This window comes from Salvelinus fontinalis, chromosome 4, assembly GCF_029448725.1.
Source record: "Salvelinus fontinalis isolate EN_2023a chromosome 4, ASM2944872v1, whole genome shotgun sequence".
Taxonomy (NCBI): Eukaryota; Metazoa; Chordata; class Actinopteri; order Salmoniformes; family Salmonidae; genus Salvelinus; species Salvelinus fontinalis.
This window is the reverse complement of record NC_074668.1, coordinates 39,110,084-39,128,740: the sequence shown is the minus strand read 5'-3', so window position 1 is coordinate 39,128,740 and position 18,657 is coordinate 39,110,084. Positions and strand designations below refer to the sequence as shown.

At 44.8% G+C, this 18,657-nt stretch overlaps 1 protein-coding gene across 1 annotated transcript; it reads left to right on the top strand.

Annotated features, from left to right (window-relative positions):
* The first annotated feature begins 662 nt into the window (after positions 1-662).
* LOC129853740 (calcium-activated potassium channel subunit alpha-1-like) lies at positions 663-17,037 on the top strand. Its single transcript, XM_055920101.1, has 28 exons — positions 663-890; positions 1,342-1,637; positions 1,791-1,886; positions 1,977-2,038; positions 2,157-2,247; positions 2,355-2,466; positions 3,913-3,991; positions 4,466-4,541; positions 4,971-5,141; positions 5,632-5,723; positions 5,971-6,081; positions 6,190-6,295; positions 6,775-6,857; positions 7,019-7,088; positions 7,196-7,351; positions 7,612-7,721; positions 7,846-7,914; positions 8,849-8,935; positions 9,051-9,136; positions 9,575-9,641; positions 10,329-10,464; positions 11,601-11,825; positions 12,280-12,550; positions 13,532-13,630; positions 13,919-14,049; positions 14,581-14,775; positions 16,620-16,723; positions 16,793-17,037. The coding sequence occupies exons 2-28, from the start codon at positions 1,356-1,358 to the stop codon at positions 16,920-16,922; spliced, it is 3,297 nt and encodes a 1,098-aa protein (XP_055776076.1). The 5' UTR covers positions 663-890; positions 1,342-1,355; the 3' UTR covers positions 16,923-17,037.
* The last annotated feature ends 1,620 nt before the right edge of the window (positions 17,038-18,657 follow it).

The following is an 18,657-nucleotide window of genomic DNA, read 5'->3' as shown; positions in this document are numbered from 1 at the left end:
CTTATGACTAACCGAAGCCTAAATGAAGACAAAACAGCTCATTTTTGTTTAAATACATTTTTAGGATATAGCGACAGACTGGGTGGCTTTGTAAATTCACTCAGGCGATCTACTGATTTCAGAGCACTCTCATCAGTGTGCCAGAGCGCAGAACAACTGATGAATATACAAACACCGAACCAGCGACACCTATCGAATATGACCAGTGTCATTAAACGTCGGCAAAAAACAAACGTTATTAAATTGTTGCCAGCAGCAAACATTACATGGTAATAGCCTAACCAGCTCTGCTAAGGCGAGCAAAATAGTGAGTTCTCTCATCGGATAAACCATACTCCTTGGCCAGAGCATCCAGTGTGCGCTCCGAGAGCGAAACGCCCTGAATGTACGAACGGACACGAACGCCCAGAGCGCACTCCAGAGTGAATTTACGAACACACCCTTTGTGGCCATGGTAACTGGTGAAACCAAGATGGAGCGTGAGAGATTTTGGGCGACAATGTGCTAATGTTCTCTTATCTCAATACAGTTTTCAGTTACCAAAACTAAAATATGTTATGTGAAAACTCGTTGTCGTTCTTGCTCTCCTAAACTTTGGCAGAGTGGACTACGTTTTGTAGACTTTACTCTGTCAAAGGTTTGGAGCGAAAGAACTACAACGAGTTATTTCACACACGCACTTCACAAAGTATGCGTGTGCAAATATGCTAGAACGCGCCAAAAGGATCTCACTAGCTCGGGCTTGGCTCTACTAACCACATTGCCTGTTTTGCATACTACGATTCATATTTGGTTGTACTGTCCACCAATCATCATTCGGAACCCTTGTTATGAACCACGCCCACCGATCCTCGCGGGCTGGTTTGACGAAGACAAGCTTTGCCTTTCAGGTAGCTAGCTATCTGATGATCACAAATTGAATTACAATTCTTGTCAATTTAGGATTGTTAGCAGATTTTGCAGCTAAATACTTCATATCTTGTAGTTATGTGGGACCTTAAAATTAGACTTTTAGCCACAGAATCCTATTCGAGCTAGCTAAATTAGCTATCTGTGTAATAGCCAGCTACCTATCGTTAGCTAACTAGCTAACGTTTGTAGCCTACAGTAACGTTAGTTAGCCATTATGTCGTTCACAAAAACATACAAATTGGCATCTGCTGATTAGGGAGTTTACTGACACTTGTATGTAATGTAATGGTTTATTTTCTTTACCAATGATGTGATGCCATCATAGGGATACCACAATGTAACTGACAGCTAGCTAGTAGATGGAACAACCATTAATTCCACTATAACACAGGCCAAGTTAGACTAACACGTTTTTCTTGGCCTCAAAAGGAAATGCAAAACTGATGGTGACTGCCTCCATTTACACCTACACCACCCCGCCCACCTTTGCCCCGCACATTCACTGGCACATCCCCATGGCCATGAAGATCCCCCACACTTACACTCCCATTTCCCACACCCACTGCCTCTACCGGGGGCACAGGCTGTGGTGGGCCTTCCTCCTCTCCTCCCTGTCTGTCTTCCTGGGGGGGCTGCTGGCCCTACTGCTCTGGAAGGTTGCTCACAGAGGGTTCAATAGCATTGGGATTTTCAGACCCCGACGACAGCGCTGGGCACACAGACAGGTGAGGGGAAAAGGTGGAGAGGAAGAGAGTAGAGGGATGAAGAAGGGAGAGTTATGTAAGCCTACATCTACAGTGTGACCACATGTCAATCTGGTGTGTACTGTGCCGGCCTATGAACAGGTAGAGGCTTGTCTTGTTATTGTGATGTTACAGAGCATTAGTGTGCAGACAGATTTCAATCTGAGGAATGCCTTGAAGGAATGGGCGTTCTCTGTGATATCGGCTCAACATCTGCCTGGCAAAGTCCTAGTAAGTCACAAGACATGCAGGAAGAGTACTCTTATGTTTTTTCTTCTTCAGTCCTGCTATTGTGTTTCTCACGCTTTCCTTCCTCAACAGATGGTGCTGATATTCTGTTTCAACATTGGCTCCATCCTGACCTATATCATCCTCTCTACTGAGTGAGTTGCATCATGATATGATGGTGATGGGATCAAAACAAAGTTTTGTTTGTTCACTAGAAAGGTCCAAGACAAAGAGCCAGAGGGAAACTAAAATGTCTTCTCCTACTCCTCTCAGCCCAGTAGAGTCCTGCATGAAAGAATACAGCATAGCTTTCCTCATTGATTTGAGCTTCAACATCTGCCACCTTCTGTATTTTGGGCTCAGGGTGAGGCAGTTAGCCAATAGGACACATACAAAATAATGTCACACATTTTGGGTTTAGACAAAGCAGTGTGCATTACTCTGTCTTTCCTGTGTGTCATTGTTCACCAGTTTTTGGCGGCCCAGGATAAGCTGACGGTTTGGGTTGACTTGAGATCCCTGGTGGATTTTTTCACCATCACTCCATCCTTAGTTACCCTGTTTTCCCGTCGAGCCTGGCTGGGTAAGACACTCATACATGGGTCATTCCACAAATAGTGCCTTTTGTGCCTCTGATATTTTAACTATAAATTGTATTTAACCAATATTGCATTTTGAAAGCATGTTACTGTATATTACATGAAGTGCCCTTTAAAATAGACCACATGGAGAATTCAATTAATCCATTTTTTTAATATAAATAAAGACCAGAGGAGGCTGGTGGGATGAGCTATATGAGGACAGGCTCATTGTAATGGCTGGAAAGGAACAATGGAATAGAATCAAACATATGGTTTCTCTATGTTTGATACCTTTCCATTATTCCATTCCAGCCATCACCATTAGCCTGTCCACTTATAGCTCCCCCCACCAGCCTCCTCTGACATACTTGCTAAAGTGCCAAAATTCAGCATTTTGACCATTCCCGCTTTGCACCCTCTGTCACTTCTAGGAAGATTCTAACCCACTTAACCCCAACATTTCTCCCAAGTTTTCACCGCCGTAAAGCCCTAGTTATTTTGTTTGCTTGACAATGTAATCTCTGAAGATGATTATTTATTTAATGTCATTAGTGATTCATTTACGTTGGCCCCTCATTTTAAGGTCAACCCTGTTACGTGAACTGAACTCTCATTTTAATTTGGTGAAATAATTCCTTTTACAATATTTTTTTCAAAAGAAACTTTGAACATCTAATAGTCAAAACATAGTGTAAAAGGAGGTTAGCTGGTTCTACTCTTTTTGTCCATTTTGTGGTAAAATAATGAGTTGGTCGAGCATAACATGTCAATCCAGTTACCCATAGATAGGCTAGATTATTTTTTTTTTTTTACAATTACCTTTTTTTTGTGAAGCTTGCATTCAATTTCCACTCCCTGTTGCACACAACAAGCTTCCATTCGCCCTGTCACAATGGGATTTATGGCTGATTAATGATGAAATCGGCAACCGGTTACAGTCAACCCTGTAACTTTATTTGGCACTTACTATAGTATTGTTTTTTTTTTTTTATTTAACCTCTTGAGATGGGAACACTTGTTGAATATAGGCATTATGACAAAATGTTAAAATTAGTTGAAATGAAACGTTTTTTTTTTTTTTTTACCAAGTTACACTTCTCTAAAGGCACCGAATTGGTGGAACGACCCACATACAGTTGGCCTACACACTTATACGCCATCAAAGTTATGGGTAATTTAAAGCAACATGGGATGCGATGTTCAAAATCTCTCCCAATATTGGTTTTAATAACCAATATAAGCTTTTTATTATTATTATTGTATTTTTTCTTCTTCAAACTGAGTGTTGCAAGATTTTGGTAACTTTCCTAAAAGTTAGTGTTGCAAGATTTTGGTAACTTTCCTATAATTCCCAGGTTTTCCAGAAACACCATTTGGAAGATTTAATGGAATTTACTGGAATTTTGCAACCCTATAAGCTAATGTATTATTTTGTATATCTGGCCCAGGTCTGAGGTTCATCAGAGCTCTGCACATACTGGAGTTACCAGTCGTTCTGCAGATTCTCAACGTCTTCAACAGCAACAGGTAACACAGCAACACATACGGTACATCTACATCAAGTTTAAAGTTTAAATGTCACATGCACAAGTACAGTGAAATGTCTTTCTTGCAAGCTCTAACCCCAACAATGCAGTAATCAATAACGATGTAATACTAAAAATAAGGTACAACAAAAACACAAACGATCTATAAATAAGAAGAAAATGATAAAGTAAGTAAGAATACTATATACAGGATCCGTTCCAGTACCATATTTACAATGTGCAATTTCCATCAAATGTGCATCAAATAGAGGCCGGAACAGGGATGAAAAGTAGGATGATGATTCCATTGACTTTCACATTTTCAGCATGTATGAGATACAAGCAATGTGACTTGTTTTAAATGTATGTCTGCCTGTTAATACAATTGCACTTTCTCACTCTCTCTCTCACACACATTCTCTCACTCACATTCTCTCAGCCCCAGCTCACATGTTCTGTCACTCTGTATTCCCAGCACCACTCTGAAACTCTCCCGCCTGGTTGCCATCCTAACAGGCACACTGCTGACCTCAGCTGGTTTCATCCACCTGGTGTGTTTGTGTCATTTGCATTCATGTCTTGGTTCTCTCCACACTCTTTACATTCATAGAGAAATAAGCAAACCATTTTGATAGACAGTTGAGGCACTATTGTACTAATGTTGTAAATGTGTTTTTATGAGTAATTCATCTAATACTAAAATGAGTAATTCTGCTAACATTAAAGCTGGAATCCGTAGCGGTGAAACTGCAATGTTTGTTTGCGATATAACAACAAAGACAATACTTCAACAACAAAAATGATGTTGGACATCATTGAACGCGCAATATTATTTTTTTTACCACAATGCTGGATGCTCATCTCCTCCGTTTCATAAACAAAACTATAACAAATGGCCTGGGGCGACCAGTGGCACTGTTTCACCTTATGCAGATCTCAACTTTAACCAATCTCTCTCATGAGACCTGGTCTTGCTGCAGCTGGAGAACTCAGGTGACCCCTGGCTGGACTTCTCCAACCCCCAACCTCTCCACTACTTTGAGTGTGTTTACTTCCTGGTTGTTACCATGTCAACGGTGGGCTATGGTGACGTGGAGTTGACGACGACCCTGGGACGCCTCTTCGTCATCATCTTCATCTTTATTGGACTGGTAAATCTCATAAGACAGTATTGACTCCCCCCATACAATGTAAAGAGTCTTAAAGCATAGGAAAGTGCTATGGAAATCCAATCCATGAAAGCTACTGTCTGCTTCCCGAATGGCACCCAATCCCCCTATATCAGGGATACGGCCCGTGGCCCCCCATTTTGTAGGCCTGTGGATAAATTTCCAAAAATAAACAAATTAGCCCATGTCAGCTAACATTTTGGGGATTTTGCTTAGGACACCCAAAAGGCTAGGACTGGCTCTGACTGCATATCTGGGTATGGATGTAGGTACGCAGACCCGCAAACTACAGATTTTTTTTCAAAGTTGCCCATCCCTGCCTTATATAGTGCACTACTTTTGAACAGGGCCCATAGGGTTCTGGTCAAAAATAGTGCACTTCATAGGGAATATGGTGCCATTTGGGATGCAGTCACTGTCAGTGGTCCATTGAGGATGTGATTTAGATACACATCATGTCTCTCTGTCTCAGGGTCTGTTTGCCAACTTTGTCCCAGAGGTGGTTCAGATCATCATCAACAGGAAGAGGTTTGATGGTAGCTTCACGGGTGTCTCAGGCAAGACGTGAGTCATCTTTCTACAGTTTATGGGAGATGACCAAAATAAAACAGTTGGTGTAGTAGCAGCTACAAGGTACATCTTTATGTCACACAACATGATAATATAAACTGGACCTAAACAAAAATGACTAAATCCTCCGTATATCTGATATAATGCTTCTTAGAACAAGAACGATCTATGTTAATGTTCCTCCCTGTGTGTGTGTGTGTGTGTATGTGTGTGTGTGTGTGTGTGCGCGCGTGCGCGCTAGCCATGTGGTGGTGTGTGGTCACATCACTCTGAGCAGCGCCTCTGCCTTCATGAAAGATTTTCTACATGAGGACAGGGGGGAGGTCGACGTCAAGGTGCTCTTCCTGGGAAAGTGAGTCACAGCGTTACCTTTGAGCCCAACCTTGGCCCTCGTCAAATGTTGTGCACCACATAGGGATTAGGGTCCCGTTTCAGACACTGCTATCTCTGACTTTGCCAGCTTCCGTCCTAACCAGGAGCTGGAGGCGTTCTTCCTGAGGTGGTTCCTGAAGGTCACCTTCTACCAGGGCTCAGTGATGCAGAGGAGAGACCTGGAAAGAGTTAAGGTACTGGAGCCAAGTACAAACTCAGTTTGGATAACGGACGTACAACACATTTGACGCTACTGTTTTGATACAACAAGTTAGTGTGCACACATATTATAACACACACCAATAGTGGGGACACCACACAATGGTTTTGTAATCATTTCTGTCCGGACAAACTCTTCGACTTGACTGAGTGTGCTACTGGACATACTACCATCTAGCAGTCGGATGCTAACATTAGCATTTGTACTCCAAGCCAGCTGTACACAGTTGTGGAATCTCGAGCAAGAAGCTAGCTTGTTCCTCCTGGAGCGACTGTTGGCTCTTAGATCTCAGGAAGGTAACACGTCACCACAGTGGCTAGAAGTTACTGGCTAGCCTCTGCTTACCACGTACAACTGGGAAGGGTACAGGAGGTACACAGGGATGCAGAGTAATGATGGTTTAGTGACTGTGGTACATGGTAGTACTGGCTTGATGCTATCCTCTGTGTGTAGATGCATAAAGCAGGAGCTTGCCTGATCATCTGTGACAGGTTCACCTCAGACCAGCATAAGGAGGACGCTGCCAATCTCATGAGGTAGGGAGGGCTCAGGTGCATGCACACATAGCTAGACAGGCACACGTGCGCACACACACACGTTCACCTGCTCTCTACCTTGTTATCCCTTCTGACACACAGCTGAAGATAAATAATAAGACAAAACAACATGTTTTAAGAGTGTGTTTGTCCTCTGTCAGGGTGATCGCCATCAAACAGTATTGTCCCAACACCAGGATTATAGTTCAGATGCTGAAGCACAACAGTAAGGTAGGCTGCCTGTCCCCGATGCCTATATACATCTTACAAACAAGTATGGCTATTGTTGCTAGATGATGTGTCATGTGTGTGTATGCACTTATGTGTGTGCTCCCAAGGCATTCCTGCAGAACGTGCCTAACTGGGACTGGAGTCGAGGTGATGCAGTGATCTGCCTGGCAGAGCTCAAACTGGGTTTCATGTCTCAGAGCTGCCTGGTGCCTGGCCTCTCCACGCTGTTGACCAACCTGTTCACCATGCAGAGTGAGATCGAGGTACGTCAACAATAAAGTGCACTATTCTGATCCCTTACTAAGTATTTGAATGTATTTTTGAAAGCAGGGTGGGAGAGCAGAGAGGGAGATGGGGGCACAGACAGGCTTGGCCGAGAGACATGGCGCCAACCCCTGTCGCCAGGGAGTATGTGGTTTGAAGTCAGGAGCTTTAACTGTTATACTAGACTCCATCACAGTGCTGTACTTTTTATCAGGTATCTCTGTTGCTACTGAATATCTGTTGCCATTTTGTTTTACAGCAGGATGGAGACACCTGGCAGAACCTGTACAGAGAGGGCCTCTACAATGAGATCTACACAGAGCACCTGTCCCCCTCCTTCATAGGGATGTCCTTCGCTCAGGCCAGCAAGTCAGTTTGTCAGTCTGCTACAGAGAGACATATCAGTGTTCTATTACTACAAACAAACATGATCTCTCCCTGTCTGCCTGACTGTTTGCCTGTGTGCCTGTCTGCCTGTGTGCCTGTGTGTCAGGCTATGTTTCCTGAAGCTGAGGTTGCTGTTGATTGGGATTGAGTATCAGAGCGGAGACCAAGATTTCAAGTAAGTAACTAGTAGCAGTAGCAGTAGTAGTATTTGTATTTATTAAGGATCTCCACTCTTCCTTTAGTAGTAGTAGTAGTAGTAGTAGTAGTAACAGTAGTAGTAGCAGCAGTAGTAACAGTAGTAGTAGTAGCAGTAGTATTTGTATTTATTAAGGATCTCCACTCTTCCTGTAGTAGTAGTAGTAGTAACAGTAGTAGTAGTATCAGTAGGAGCAGTAGTATTTGTATTTATTAAGGGTCCCCACTCTTCCTGTAGTAGTAGTAGTAGTAGTAGTAGTAGTAGTAGTAGTAGTAGTATTTGTATTTATTAAGGATCCCCACTCTTCCTGTAGTAGCAGGAGCAGTAGAAGTAGTAGTAGTATCAGTAGCAGCAGTAGTATTTGTATTTATTAAGGATCTCCACTCTTCCTGTAGTAGCAGTAGTAGTAGTAGTAGTAGTAGTAGCAGCAGCAGCAAAGATTTTCAGAACTAAACCAAGATCGACCACAGCCAGTTGTTTCCAATGGGAGAAAATGAGCCATAGTGGGCAGAACATGCAAGGAGGGGGGTAGAGCCAAGCACGAGCTAGCGAGATCCTATTGGCACGTTCTAGCATTATCTGCATATTTCCGTTAGGGAACGCCTACTTAGTGAAGTGCGCATATGCAATAACTCAATTCGCCTTTGCAGTCCTTCTAAACAACGCAATTTTAAAAAACTACCATATTTAGTAGTGAGTGGAAATGCCAAGCAGATGCTTCATATTTATACAGTAAAATATCTGTTTCATTGTTCTATCTGTGGTAGTTGTAGCAGTGGTAGAGGCGGCAGTAGTAGTAGTAGTAGACAGTCATTTTTATAATGCTTACAGGTATTTGATTATTTTACACATTAACTGTAGTTCTGTGGATGGGCTGCGGCCTGCCTGGTAAAGTTGTTTTGTTGTTTCTCAGTGTGTTGGTGAATCCTCCCAGTCACATCAAAATAAAGCTGTGGACTCTGGGTTTCCTCATAGCCAGCAATGCCAGTGATGCCAGAAGGTACTGTGCCACTCTAATATTAGTTCATAAACTAGAGCCTTGACTCAAATACTTCTGTATGTAGGGAGTGGGAGTATTCACCTTAGTCATTTTTGCTCACCTGTGTGTTTGTCAGGGCAAGTATGTACTGCTCTGTGTGTCACAGAGACATCAAGGATTTGCCCAGGATGAGACCCTGCAGGTGCCCTGAGCAGAAAGATGGTACGGCAACAATGCAATGACCAAGACACGACCTTTTACACTCGCAGACCTTTTTAGTACTAACCTCAGTTTCACAAGAAGCAAAGCAACTGAGACGGCATGTTGAGAGGTGCAGAGATGGTGCAGTCTCTAACTCCTCCACTAGGGGGAGTCCTCATCACACTTTTCTCCACTGGGCTGAAAAATCTGTCTTTTCTTTAGGACCTATGTTAGTAGAAAGCACCAAGCGCCTCTGTCTGTCCTGTTCGCCTCATTACACATTTTCACGCTTAGCAGAGACTCAGAATGGCTGTCTGTCACCCTTCTATGTCTCTTATGAGCCTGTCTGTCACCTATGGGTGTGTCTGACCCGCAAGACTGTCTCTCACCCGTGTGTTTCTCATCTGTGTGTGTGTGTGTGTCATGTGCGTGCGTGTGTGTGTGTGTGTGTCCCATCAGTCTCATCTAACACCTCCGCCATGAGTCTAGGCTTCAGACGTCCATCACTGGGAGTTCTGCCCTTCAGGTGAGAAATCACAGCCTTCTACACAGGAATATGTTTGTTTTGAACATGCTGAGACAAATACTTAATTTAAAACTCACCACGATATATCGCACTGTCATTAGTGGAGGCTGCCTGGTGCGGGCTGGCGGGCAGGCTATGTCCTGGACAGCTGAGCACAGTGGAATAGCAGGCTGGGATTGACAGGCTGATTAATGGGCCGGCTCCCCAGCTGCCTCACTCAACCCATTCTGGGCATTAATATTGGGAGATCCTGTCAGAGGACAGAGAGGGAGGAGGAGAGAGGGGGGAGGAGAGAGCACGGTCAGAAGGTGAGTTAGTGAGCAGAATACAGATTAAATAAATTGTAGTTCCCTGCTCTCTCTCTCTTTCCATCTCTGTGTCTCTCTTTCCTCTCTCTTCCCCACCATCCCTCTCACTCCTGTCTCCCTCTCTTTCTTTATCTCTCTCCGTCTATCCGGTCTCGTCACCACCCTTTTTATCTGTGATTCCACTACCCAAGTGAATACCTTTCATTTTCCCTTTTGTGCTCTTGACATCCAGAGTGGTTGGACAGTGTGTATGTAATATGTCTGCATGCATGAGTCTGTGTGTGCCTCTCCTGTCTTCTCTCCCTCCACCCTTTATTCCCTCCACTCTCTGAGGCTTGTGCTTGTTTGTTTGTGTGTGTGTGTGTGTCCTCTGCTGTAGCCCAGAGGGAGAGACTCTTCGAGAGAGGGAGTGTGTGTGGGAGCAGCAGCAGCAGGAGGAGCAGCAGGAGGTGGGGCTGGACTCTACAGGACTGTTCCACTGGTGCCCACCTGTTCCCCTGAAGGACATCTCACTGGTAAGACTGGGACATGGACAGATAGGCAATTAGGCACTAATGGTGAGCGATTAACATATATTTTTTCTTCCGGTTATTAAACAACTAATTGACCGACGTCGGTTCAATTACTTGAATTCCATTTAGTTTATTTTTTGTGTGAGCCCAACGTGCCGTTTCTCTAGAGAGAAATCAAATAATTCACGAGAGAAATCAAGTCAAGAACTATGTGCAACTCTGGGCTGAAGGGAGTTGTAGTTTTCATTAAGCAAATATTCAACCTAGTTCAGCGCAGCAACATGTTAATTAACTACAATGACCATAATCCATTGCGCCTGTTATTTCTGTCTCGGACACTTTTACGCTTGCTATGTTTGGTAAGATACACACAGACCGCCTAGACTGCATGAGAGAGGAACGTACACAACACAACAAGAAGAGAGAGAGGGATAGAAACAGTGCTTCTACATCTGCATTGCTTGCGGTTTGGGGTTTTAGGCTGGGTTTCTGTATAGGACTTTGTGACATCTGCTGATGTAAAAATGGCTTTATAAATACATTTGATTTGATTGATTCCTGAAAGTGTGTGTTGCTACTTTGAAGAAGTAGCAAAATGATTTGATCAGACAGCTCTGCAGCATATTTAGGCAGGCTAGACTAGCTGAATAGAATGACTAAAGACAGTACAGTTTGGGGTGCACAGAGATTATGTTGTCTGGCTGGCTGAATGGCTGCTACTGACTGAACAGAGGTGAGATGATCACTTTCAAAATAATCAAGTCAACAAATAAAATAGTAAGTTACCCAACTGAAATTACTATGAAATAATTTAATATTTTTCCGTTGATGTCTACCCAATGTGGACCTGACGGAGACAATGGAATATTTTCAATGTTTTGACAATTAAATGTTCACTATATTAGGCTTTGGAATGTACATTTTTCAAAATGTTTTATTTTTTTAAAGCTAAAATCAAAAACCGTGATAATTTTCTAAGAATCGAACCGAAACCGAACCGTCCTCAAAAAGTACTAATAGCACTCACTGTCTCACACACTGGCACTAGCTTACTTGTACCTAGCCAGCTAGAGTACATGCATGTAATAATAACATAATAAACATCACCAGTCATGCATTTGTGTGTGTATCCTCCTCAGACCAGACAGAGTGCCAGTACCCTGGCACTGCAGGACCACGTGGTGGTGTGTGTCTTTGGGGACGGGGGCTCCAGCCTGCTGGGCCTGGGGGACTTCATGATGCCGCTGAGGGCCAGCAGCCTGACGGCCCCAGAGCTGAGGACGGTCGTCTTCCTGGGAGACCCACACTACTTCAGCAGGGAGTGGGCCAACATACACTACTTCCCCAACATCTACTTCCTGCCTGTGAGTCTCTGGACATGTGGGAATACTCTATCATAGATCTGAAATCTATCCATTATTCTACAGAAACTTGACTTTTTGCTGACATACACGACAGGCATAGGTCAGGATCAGAGGAGGCTGGTGGTATGAGCTATAGGAGGACAGGCTTATTACAATGGCTGGAATGGAATAAATGGAATGGGGGGGGGGGTCCATATGTTTGATGTGCTTGATACCATTCCATTAATTCCATTCCAGTCATTACAATGGGCCCGTCTTCCTGTAGCTTCTCCCACCAGCCTCCACAGGTCAGGATACTCTATTCGCTAGAATACCTAGCAAAGAGACTAACTAGGTAGAAGAGGTGTATAGGACTATAGAACGTATCAGTCCTCTAGCCTTGCCTGACTCCCCCTGTCCCCTCACCCCATCCCTATTCTCATTCCGTCTCCCTCCTCCCCACTCTCTCCCCCAGGGCTCTCCTCTGTGTGGGGCAGACCTGCGTGCGTTGAGGGTGCAGCGCTGTGCCATGGTGGTGGTCCTCAGCTCTCTGTCCAGCTCCAGCGACATTGAGCCCTCCATGCAGGATAAGGAGACCATCCACTTCTGTGTCAACCTCTACCACATCCGCTTCAGCCCCGAGCCAGGCCCACGCTGCACACTCAGTCACACTCAACGTCACGGCCACGGACAGGGGCTGGAGCTTGGTCATGGGTTTGGTGGTCATAACCGTGGTCCGAGCCACGGTCAGTGAGAGGGACCAGAGAGGTTCATGGAGAATGTTCAGGGGCTGGGAGAATGTTACTGTTAAATGTTTGTTGGCTGCTTTAATATTCGATTAGTTGGCTTGGCTCGAGGCTGGACTGTCAGTGTGAGAGGAGAGATTGTGTGTGTGTGTGTGTGTGTGTGTGTGTGTGTGTGTGTGTGTGTGTGTGTGTGTGTGTGTGTGTATATTGTCTGTGAAGAGTGTGTGTCTATTGTCTGAAGAGTGTGTGTCATGTCCATGGTATGAGCACCATACAGATTGTGGTCAGACAGACAGACAGGGGCTGAGGGAAAGTCCTGAAGGCTGAGCAGAAGTGTTCCGGGAATTGTGTGAGCGAATGGCGTGTATGTGTGTGAACCTCAGCGTTTCTGTGTGTGTGTGTGTGTGTGTGTGTGTGTGTGTGTGTGTGTGTGTGTGTGTGTGTGTGTGTATGCGACAGCCTGCCATAGAAGCTGACAGAAAATAAACATGTTCCAGTAATTAACCTTGACAGGCTCAATGTGTCGCCAACAGCAGAATGTGCTAATGACACAATTAATCCATAATTAAGGCATGCTGTCTCACTGGAGCCATACAGTGGCTGGACCGACCCGCCTGGGCTGCCAATCAATGACTGTTTATCTGTACTACAGGAGTGTGTGTGTGTTGAGGTTGGGTTATTTTTTTGTAGGGGACATTGGTGCATAATGTCCTAGTAATACACACTAATACCTGAAATGTTCACGTGTTTAGTGACAAAATAATCACTGTTTTACCAATCATGTTATGCAAATGCTTTTGGGAATCCCATTCGTTTGAAGGTTTTACCTTAGTTGATAACACTGACTGACTATAAGAGCGTCTGCTAAAATGACCAAAATGTAAAGTCAAAAGGGTATAGATGTGTATCACTGATTTATGCTGTAGTTGCCGTGTTCAGCGTGTGCCATTGTAACAGTGTGCTATGTGTTGTGTTGTGCAGACCCACTAGACTTTTCCCACGTCCCTACGATACCCGAGAAGGCTGAGGTCACCCCTGCACACAGCGCCGGCACCACTGTCCCTCTGCTGGTAGAGCTGGGTATTGTGCCTATTTCAATCCCTAGTGCTTTGCTACATCAATACAGGGACAGGATTATTTTTCTGACATTCCTGGTCTGGTCACATGGTCAGAGAAAACCAGCAAATACCATGTAGTTATAGGTGAATGGTGACAAATGTTTTTTTTTTAAATAAATAAAAAAGTACAGTATTATTATTCACAGCGATCCCGTTTAAACGAAAACTTGTAGACCAATCAGAAACTTTCACTGACCTCTATACTGACTGTACTGTAATTAGGCTACTAACTAGTCCCTTTCTCCCCCAGTGAACAGCTCTAACGTGTGCTTTGTGAATGAGGCGGACAGCCAAGAGGACTCCTCCAGCCTGACCCTGAGCCAGGCCTTCTCTGTAGGCTCCGTATTCTCTGTCGACCTACTGGACTCTCTCGTGGCAGCCGTGAGTAGACAGAACAGAACACAACGGTCGACTACTAAGTTGCACCCTATTTCCTTTATAGTGCACTATTTTTGACCAGCTCTCCATAGGCATAGCCATAGCCCTTTGGAAAGCATTCAATCCATAGCAATAGTAATTCATCAATAGTTGTACTACTTAGTTGCTTATAATAGTGCTATAATTCATGGCTTGAAAGTAATATTACCTTTCGGACACATGATACCACTTATGTTTTACTTTATCCATTCTTCTCTTCTTAATGCTATAAGATCATGCATTTGGAGCACCCAAGATGGTGGACGATTGATAGCCTCTCCAAGATAGCTAGCTAACCAGTCAACTAACCTGAAAAACTGCCTGTATATTTTAACAGGGTGGGGGAACTCTATTTCTATAGTTATTGGCCTTGGGTAGAACACACGGTGTCACTGTGAGCTGAGGGTTAGCGAACATAACCAATAACTAACCTGATCTAACCTAACCTTACCTCTGAGTGGTTGCCTGTCTGTTGTCTGTCTGTGTGGTGTGTAGACGTACTTCAACGCCAACGTGCCTGGTCTGATCTGTACGCTGGTGACGGGTGGCGACACCCCCTTACTGGAGGCCCAGCTGGCAGAGGACAACCAGCTGCGGGGAGGGGAGATGTCCGTGAAGATGTGGGCGCTGCGCCAACGCTCCAAACTGGCACAGCTGGCACTGCAAGATGAGCCCCTCTGCAGCCTCGCTGTGAGTTTCTACTACTAACACACACAGACATACACTATATATACAAAAGTATGTGGACACTTCAAATTAGTGGATTTGGCGATTTCAACTGCACCCATTGCTGACAGGTGTATAAAATCGAGCACACAGCCATGCAATATCCATAGCCAAACATTGGCAGTAGAATGGCCCGTACTGAAGAAGTCAATGACTTTCAACGTGCCACCTTTCCAACATGTAAGTTTGTCAAATTTGTGCCCTGCTAGAGCTGCCCTGGTCAACTGTAAGTGCTGATATTGTGAAGTGGTAATGTTTAGGAACAACAACGGCTCAGGCACAAAGTGGTAGGTCACACAAGCTCACACGAGAACGGGACTGCTTCGGTTCATGGTTTGGCTAGGCCTGTCACCCCCTGATCTGTTTCATCTGTCTTGTGCTTGTCTCCACCCCCCACCAGGTACCCCCCATTTTCCCCATCGTCTGTCTCCTGTCTCCTTGTCTCCTGTATTTATACCTGCATTTTCTATTTGTCTGTTAGCAGTTTGTCTTGTCTTGTCAGGTCATACCAGCGTGTTTCCTGTTGTTTTTTAGTCTTCCCGGTTCTGACCTTCTGCCTGTCCTGACCCTGTGCCCGCCTGCCGTCCTGTACCTGCCTAACTCTGACCTGGTTTACAAACCTCTGCCTGCCAACAACCTGCCTTTTGCCGCCCCCCTTTGTTATAATAAATATTCCGAGAATCGTACTATCCACATCTGGGTCTTATCCTGAGTCGTGAGGAGGCCCCTTGGGTCCAGTGAAGGAAAATGTTAACGCTTCAGCGTACAATGACATTCTAGACGAATCTGTGCATCCAACTTTGTGGCAACAGTTTAGGGAAGGCCCTTTACTGTTTCAGCATGACAATACCCCCGTGCACAAAGCGAGGTCCATACAGAAATGGTTTGTCGAGATTGGTTTGGAAGAACTTGACTGGCCTGCACAGAGCCCTGACCTCAACCCCATCGAACACCTTTGGGATGAATTGGAACGCCGACTGTGAGCCAAGCCTAATCGCCCAAAATCAGTGCCCGACCTCATTAATGTTCATGTGGCTGAATGGAAGCAAGTCCCCGCAGCAATGTTCCAACATCTAGTGGAAAGCCTTCCCAGAAGAGAAGAGGATGTTATAGCAGCAAAGGGGGGACCAAGTCCATGTTAATGCCCATGATTTTGGAATGAGATGTTCAACGAGCAGGGGTCCACATACTTTTGGTCATGCAGTATACACATATATGGACACACATCTACACTGAGTGTACAAAACATTAGGAACAGTTGCTCTTTCTCTGACATAGATTGACCTGGTAAATCCAGGTGAAAGCTATGATTCCTTATTGATGTCACTTAAATCCACTTCAATCAGTGTCGATTAAGGAGAGGAGACAGGTTAAAGTAGTATTTTGTAAGCCTTGAGACAATGGAGAAATTGTTTGTGCATGTGGGCCATTCAGAGAGGGAATGACTTGCCTAGTTAAATAAAAAAATGGCTAAGACAAAAGAGTGCCTTTGAACTGGGGTTTAGTAGTAGAGGGCTCAACCGTTTCCCGTGTGGATCAAGAATGGCGCACCACCCAAAAGAACATCCAGCCAACTTGACACAAATGTGGGAAGTATTGGAGTCGACATGGGCCAGCATCCCTGTGGAATGCTTTCGACACCTCGTAGAGTCCATGCCCCCCGCAACTCAAAATTAGGAAGGGGTTCCTAATGCTTTGTACTCTCAGTGCATATAGACACACACACTAACCCACAGTGCATCGGTTCTAGAAACAGGCCAACCTACACAAATGTCCTAGTGATTCCCTATCATCCATATCCTATGCAGTGTGAGGACTTCAAGGAGTTGTTCTGCCAGGCTCTGGACTCGTTGGAGATCCTGTGTTTTGGGCTGTATCGCCTGCTGGACCCTCCTAACCCCTCCATGAAGAGGTACATTACCTATGCTGCTGCTCTTCCCTCTGCTGTTGGCACACACTTACTGTACCACTGTCTCTGCAGGTTTGTAATCACCAACCCGTCAGCAGAGCTCCCGTTGTTGCCTTCAGACAGAGTCTTCTGCTCCGTACCCTTCCACCAGAGTCACCTGCTCACCCTGAGGAGAGCCAAGACCATCAGTCACCGCCTATGAACCTCCGCTACACCCCCGCCCTCTGCTTGGACACCACAAGATGAATTACTCCAAACGGAACACGATCAATTTGATTGACGTAAATCTCTTAATAAAGTCTTTATACATCTTTGAATGGAAATTCTTCTTTTTGCTGACACAGTACCCAACCACACCAACAAGCAAACACACGACACACTGGGAGTGCCTTGCTCAAGGGCACAATGGTGGTAGTTTAGGAGAGAGATGATTTACAACCTGTATTGTGAGTGTTTCTTCTATACTGTACTGGTTATGAATATCAATGCCGTACAGTAGGAGACATGGCAGTGTTTGACAATGGCTATTATTGTTTGCATAGGGATGGTGACATGTTTTTATAATGTAGCTTTAGGTTGACATGTCTGGTTTATTATTCCTATACTGTTATTTTTATTTATGTTATTTAACTAGGCAAGTCAGTTAAGAACAAATTCTTATTTTCAATGACGGCCTAGGAACAGTGGGTTAACTGCCTTGTTCAGGGGCAGAACGACAGATTTTTGCCTTGTCAGCTCGGGGATTTGATCTTGCAATCTTTCGGTTACTAGTCCAACGCTCTAACCACTAGGCTACCTGCCACCCCAATGGTTTGTTTGTTTATGGTTTGTTTAAGTCAACATGCAAAAATAGAACTATATTTAAACTTCGGTGAACTGCGGCAAGTTTTTCTATACACACACTGTGCTGTACTTGAGTTGGTTCAAGGGCTGTGTGTTTGTCTCGTGGCGTCCCAGTCAGTGTATGTGTTTGTGGTGGTGGCGTTCCTGTCAGTGTCTGTCAGTGCGGGGAAACTAAGCACTGACAGGTGTGTGTCACCCCATCAGTCACCTGTCACCACTGCCTGCCTGCCCGGGAGGAGGAGAAAATGAGACGCTGAAGGACACCAGTCGTCTGCCGCTCCGCTCAGGCTGACCCACTTCCTGTCTGGGCTCACACACACACACGCCTGTCTGTCTGCAAAAACACACACACACACAGTCTTCAGAGAACTTTACGTGTATGTAGGACAAAAGCTGCCTCTGGCTAACCCCAAATTATCATAGACTATAGCGTTGCAAATGAAAATCCCTCCATCTGACTTGACTCATCGTTCATCACCACCAGAAGAGATTGTGGACCCTGTAGATCAAACAGTAATGTTCAAATCCCTACTCCTCCACCCAACTAAACCAGAGTAGTGAGGATCACTTGCCAAGCCAGCCCCAGCTCCTCCAAGCATGTTTATATACTTTGTCACTCAGAAAAATGAGATGTGCAAATCCATGCCAGAAAGGGGATATTTCTGACAGTGCTTCATGCTTGAGTTTTTCCTCACTCTGCTCTAGATGAGCTGTTGACAGTTTTATGGCTGTACTGTGCTGAAACAGAGAGACTGAGATATATATATAGAGAGAGAGAGCTGGACGGTGATAAAAGGGAAAGAGAAAAGAGTGTGAGAGAGTGGCCGATGACAACACAGATGCTGTTCCCAGAACACACAGTCGTCAGAAAGAAACATTGACACACACTGCTCAGCCATGCAGCAACAGAACGGTCCCAGCTATGTTACGGGTCCATGTAGCAAGGTCCATGCAGCAACAGAACGGTCCCAGCTATGTTACGGGTCCATGTAGCAAGGTCCATGCAGCAACAGAACGGTCCCAGCTATGTTACGGGTCCATGTAGCAAGGTCCATGCAGCAACAGAACGGTCCCAGCTATGTTACGGGTCCATG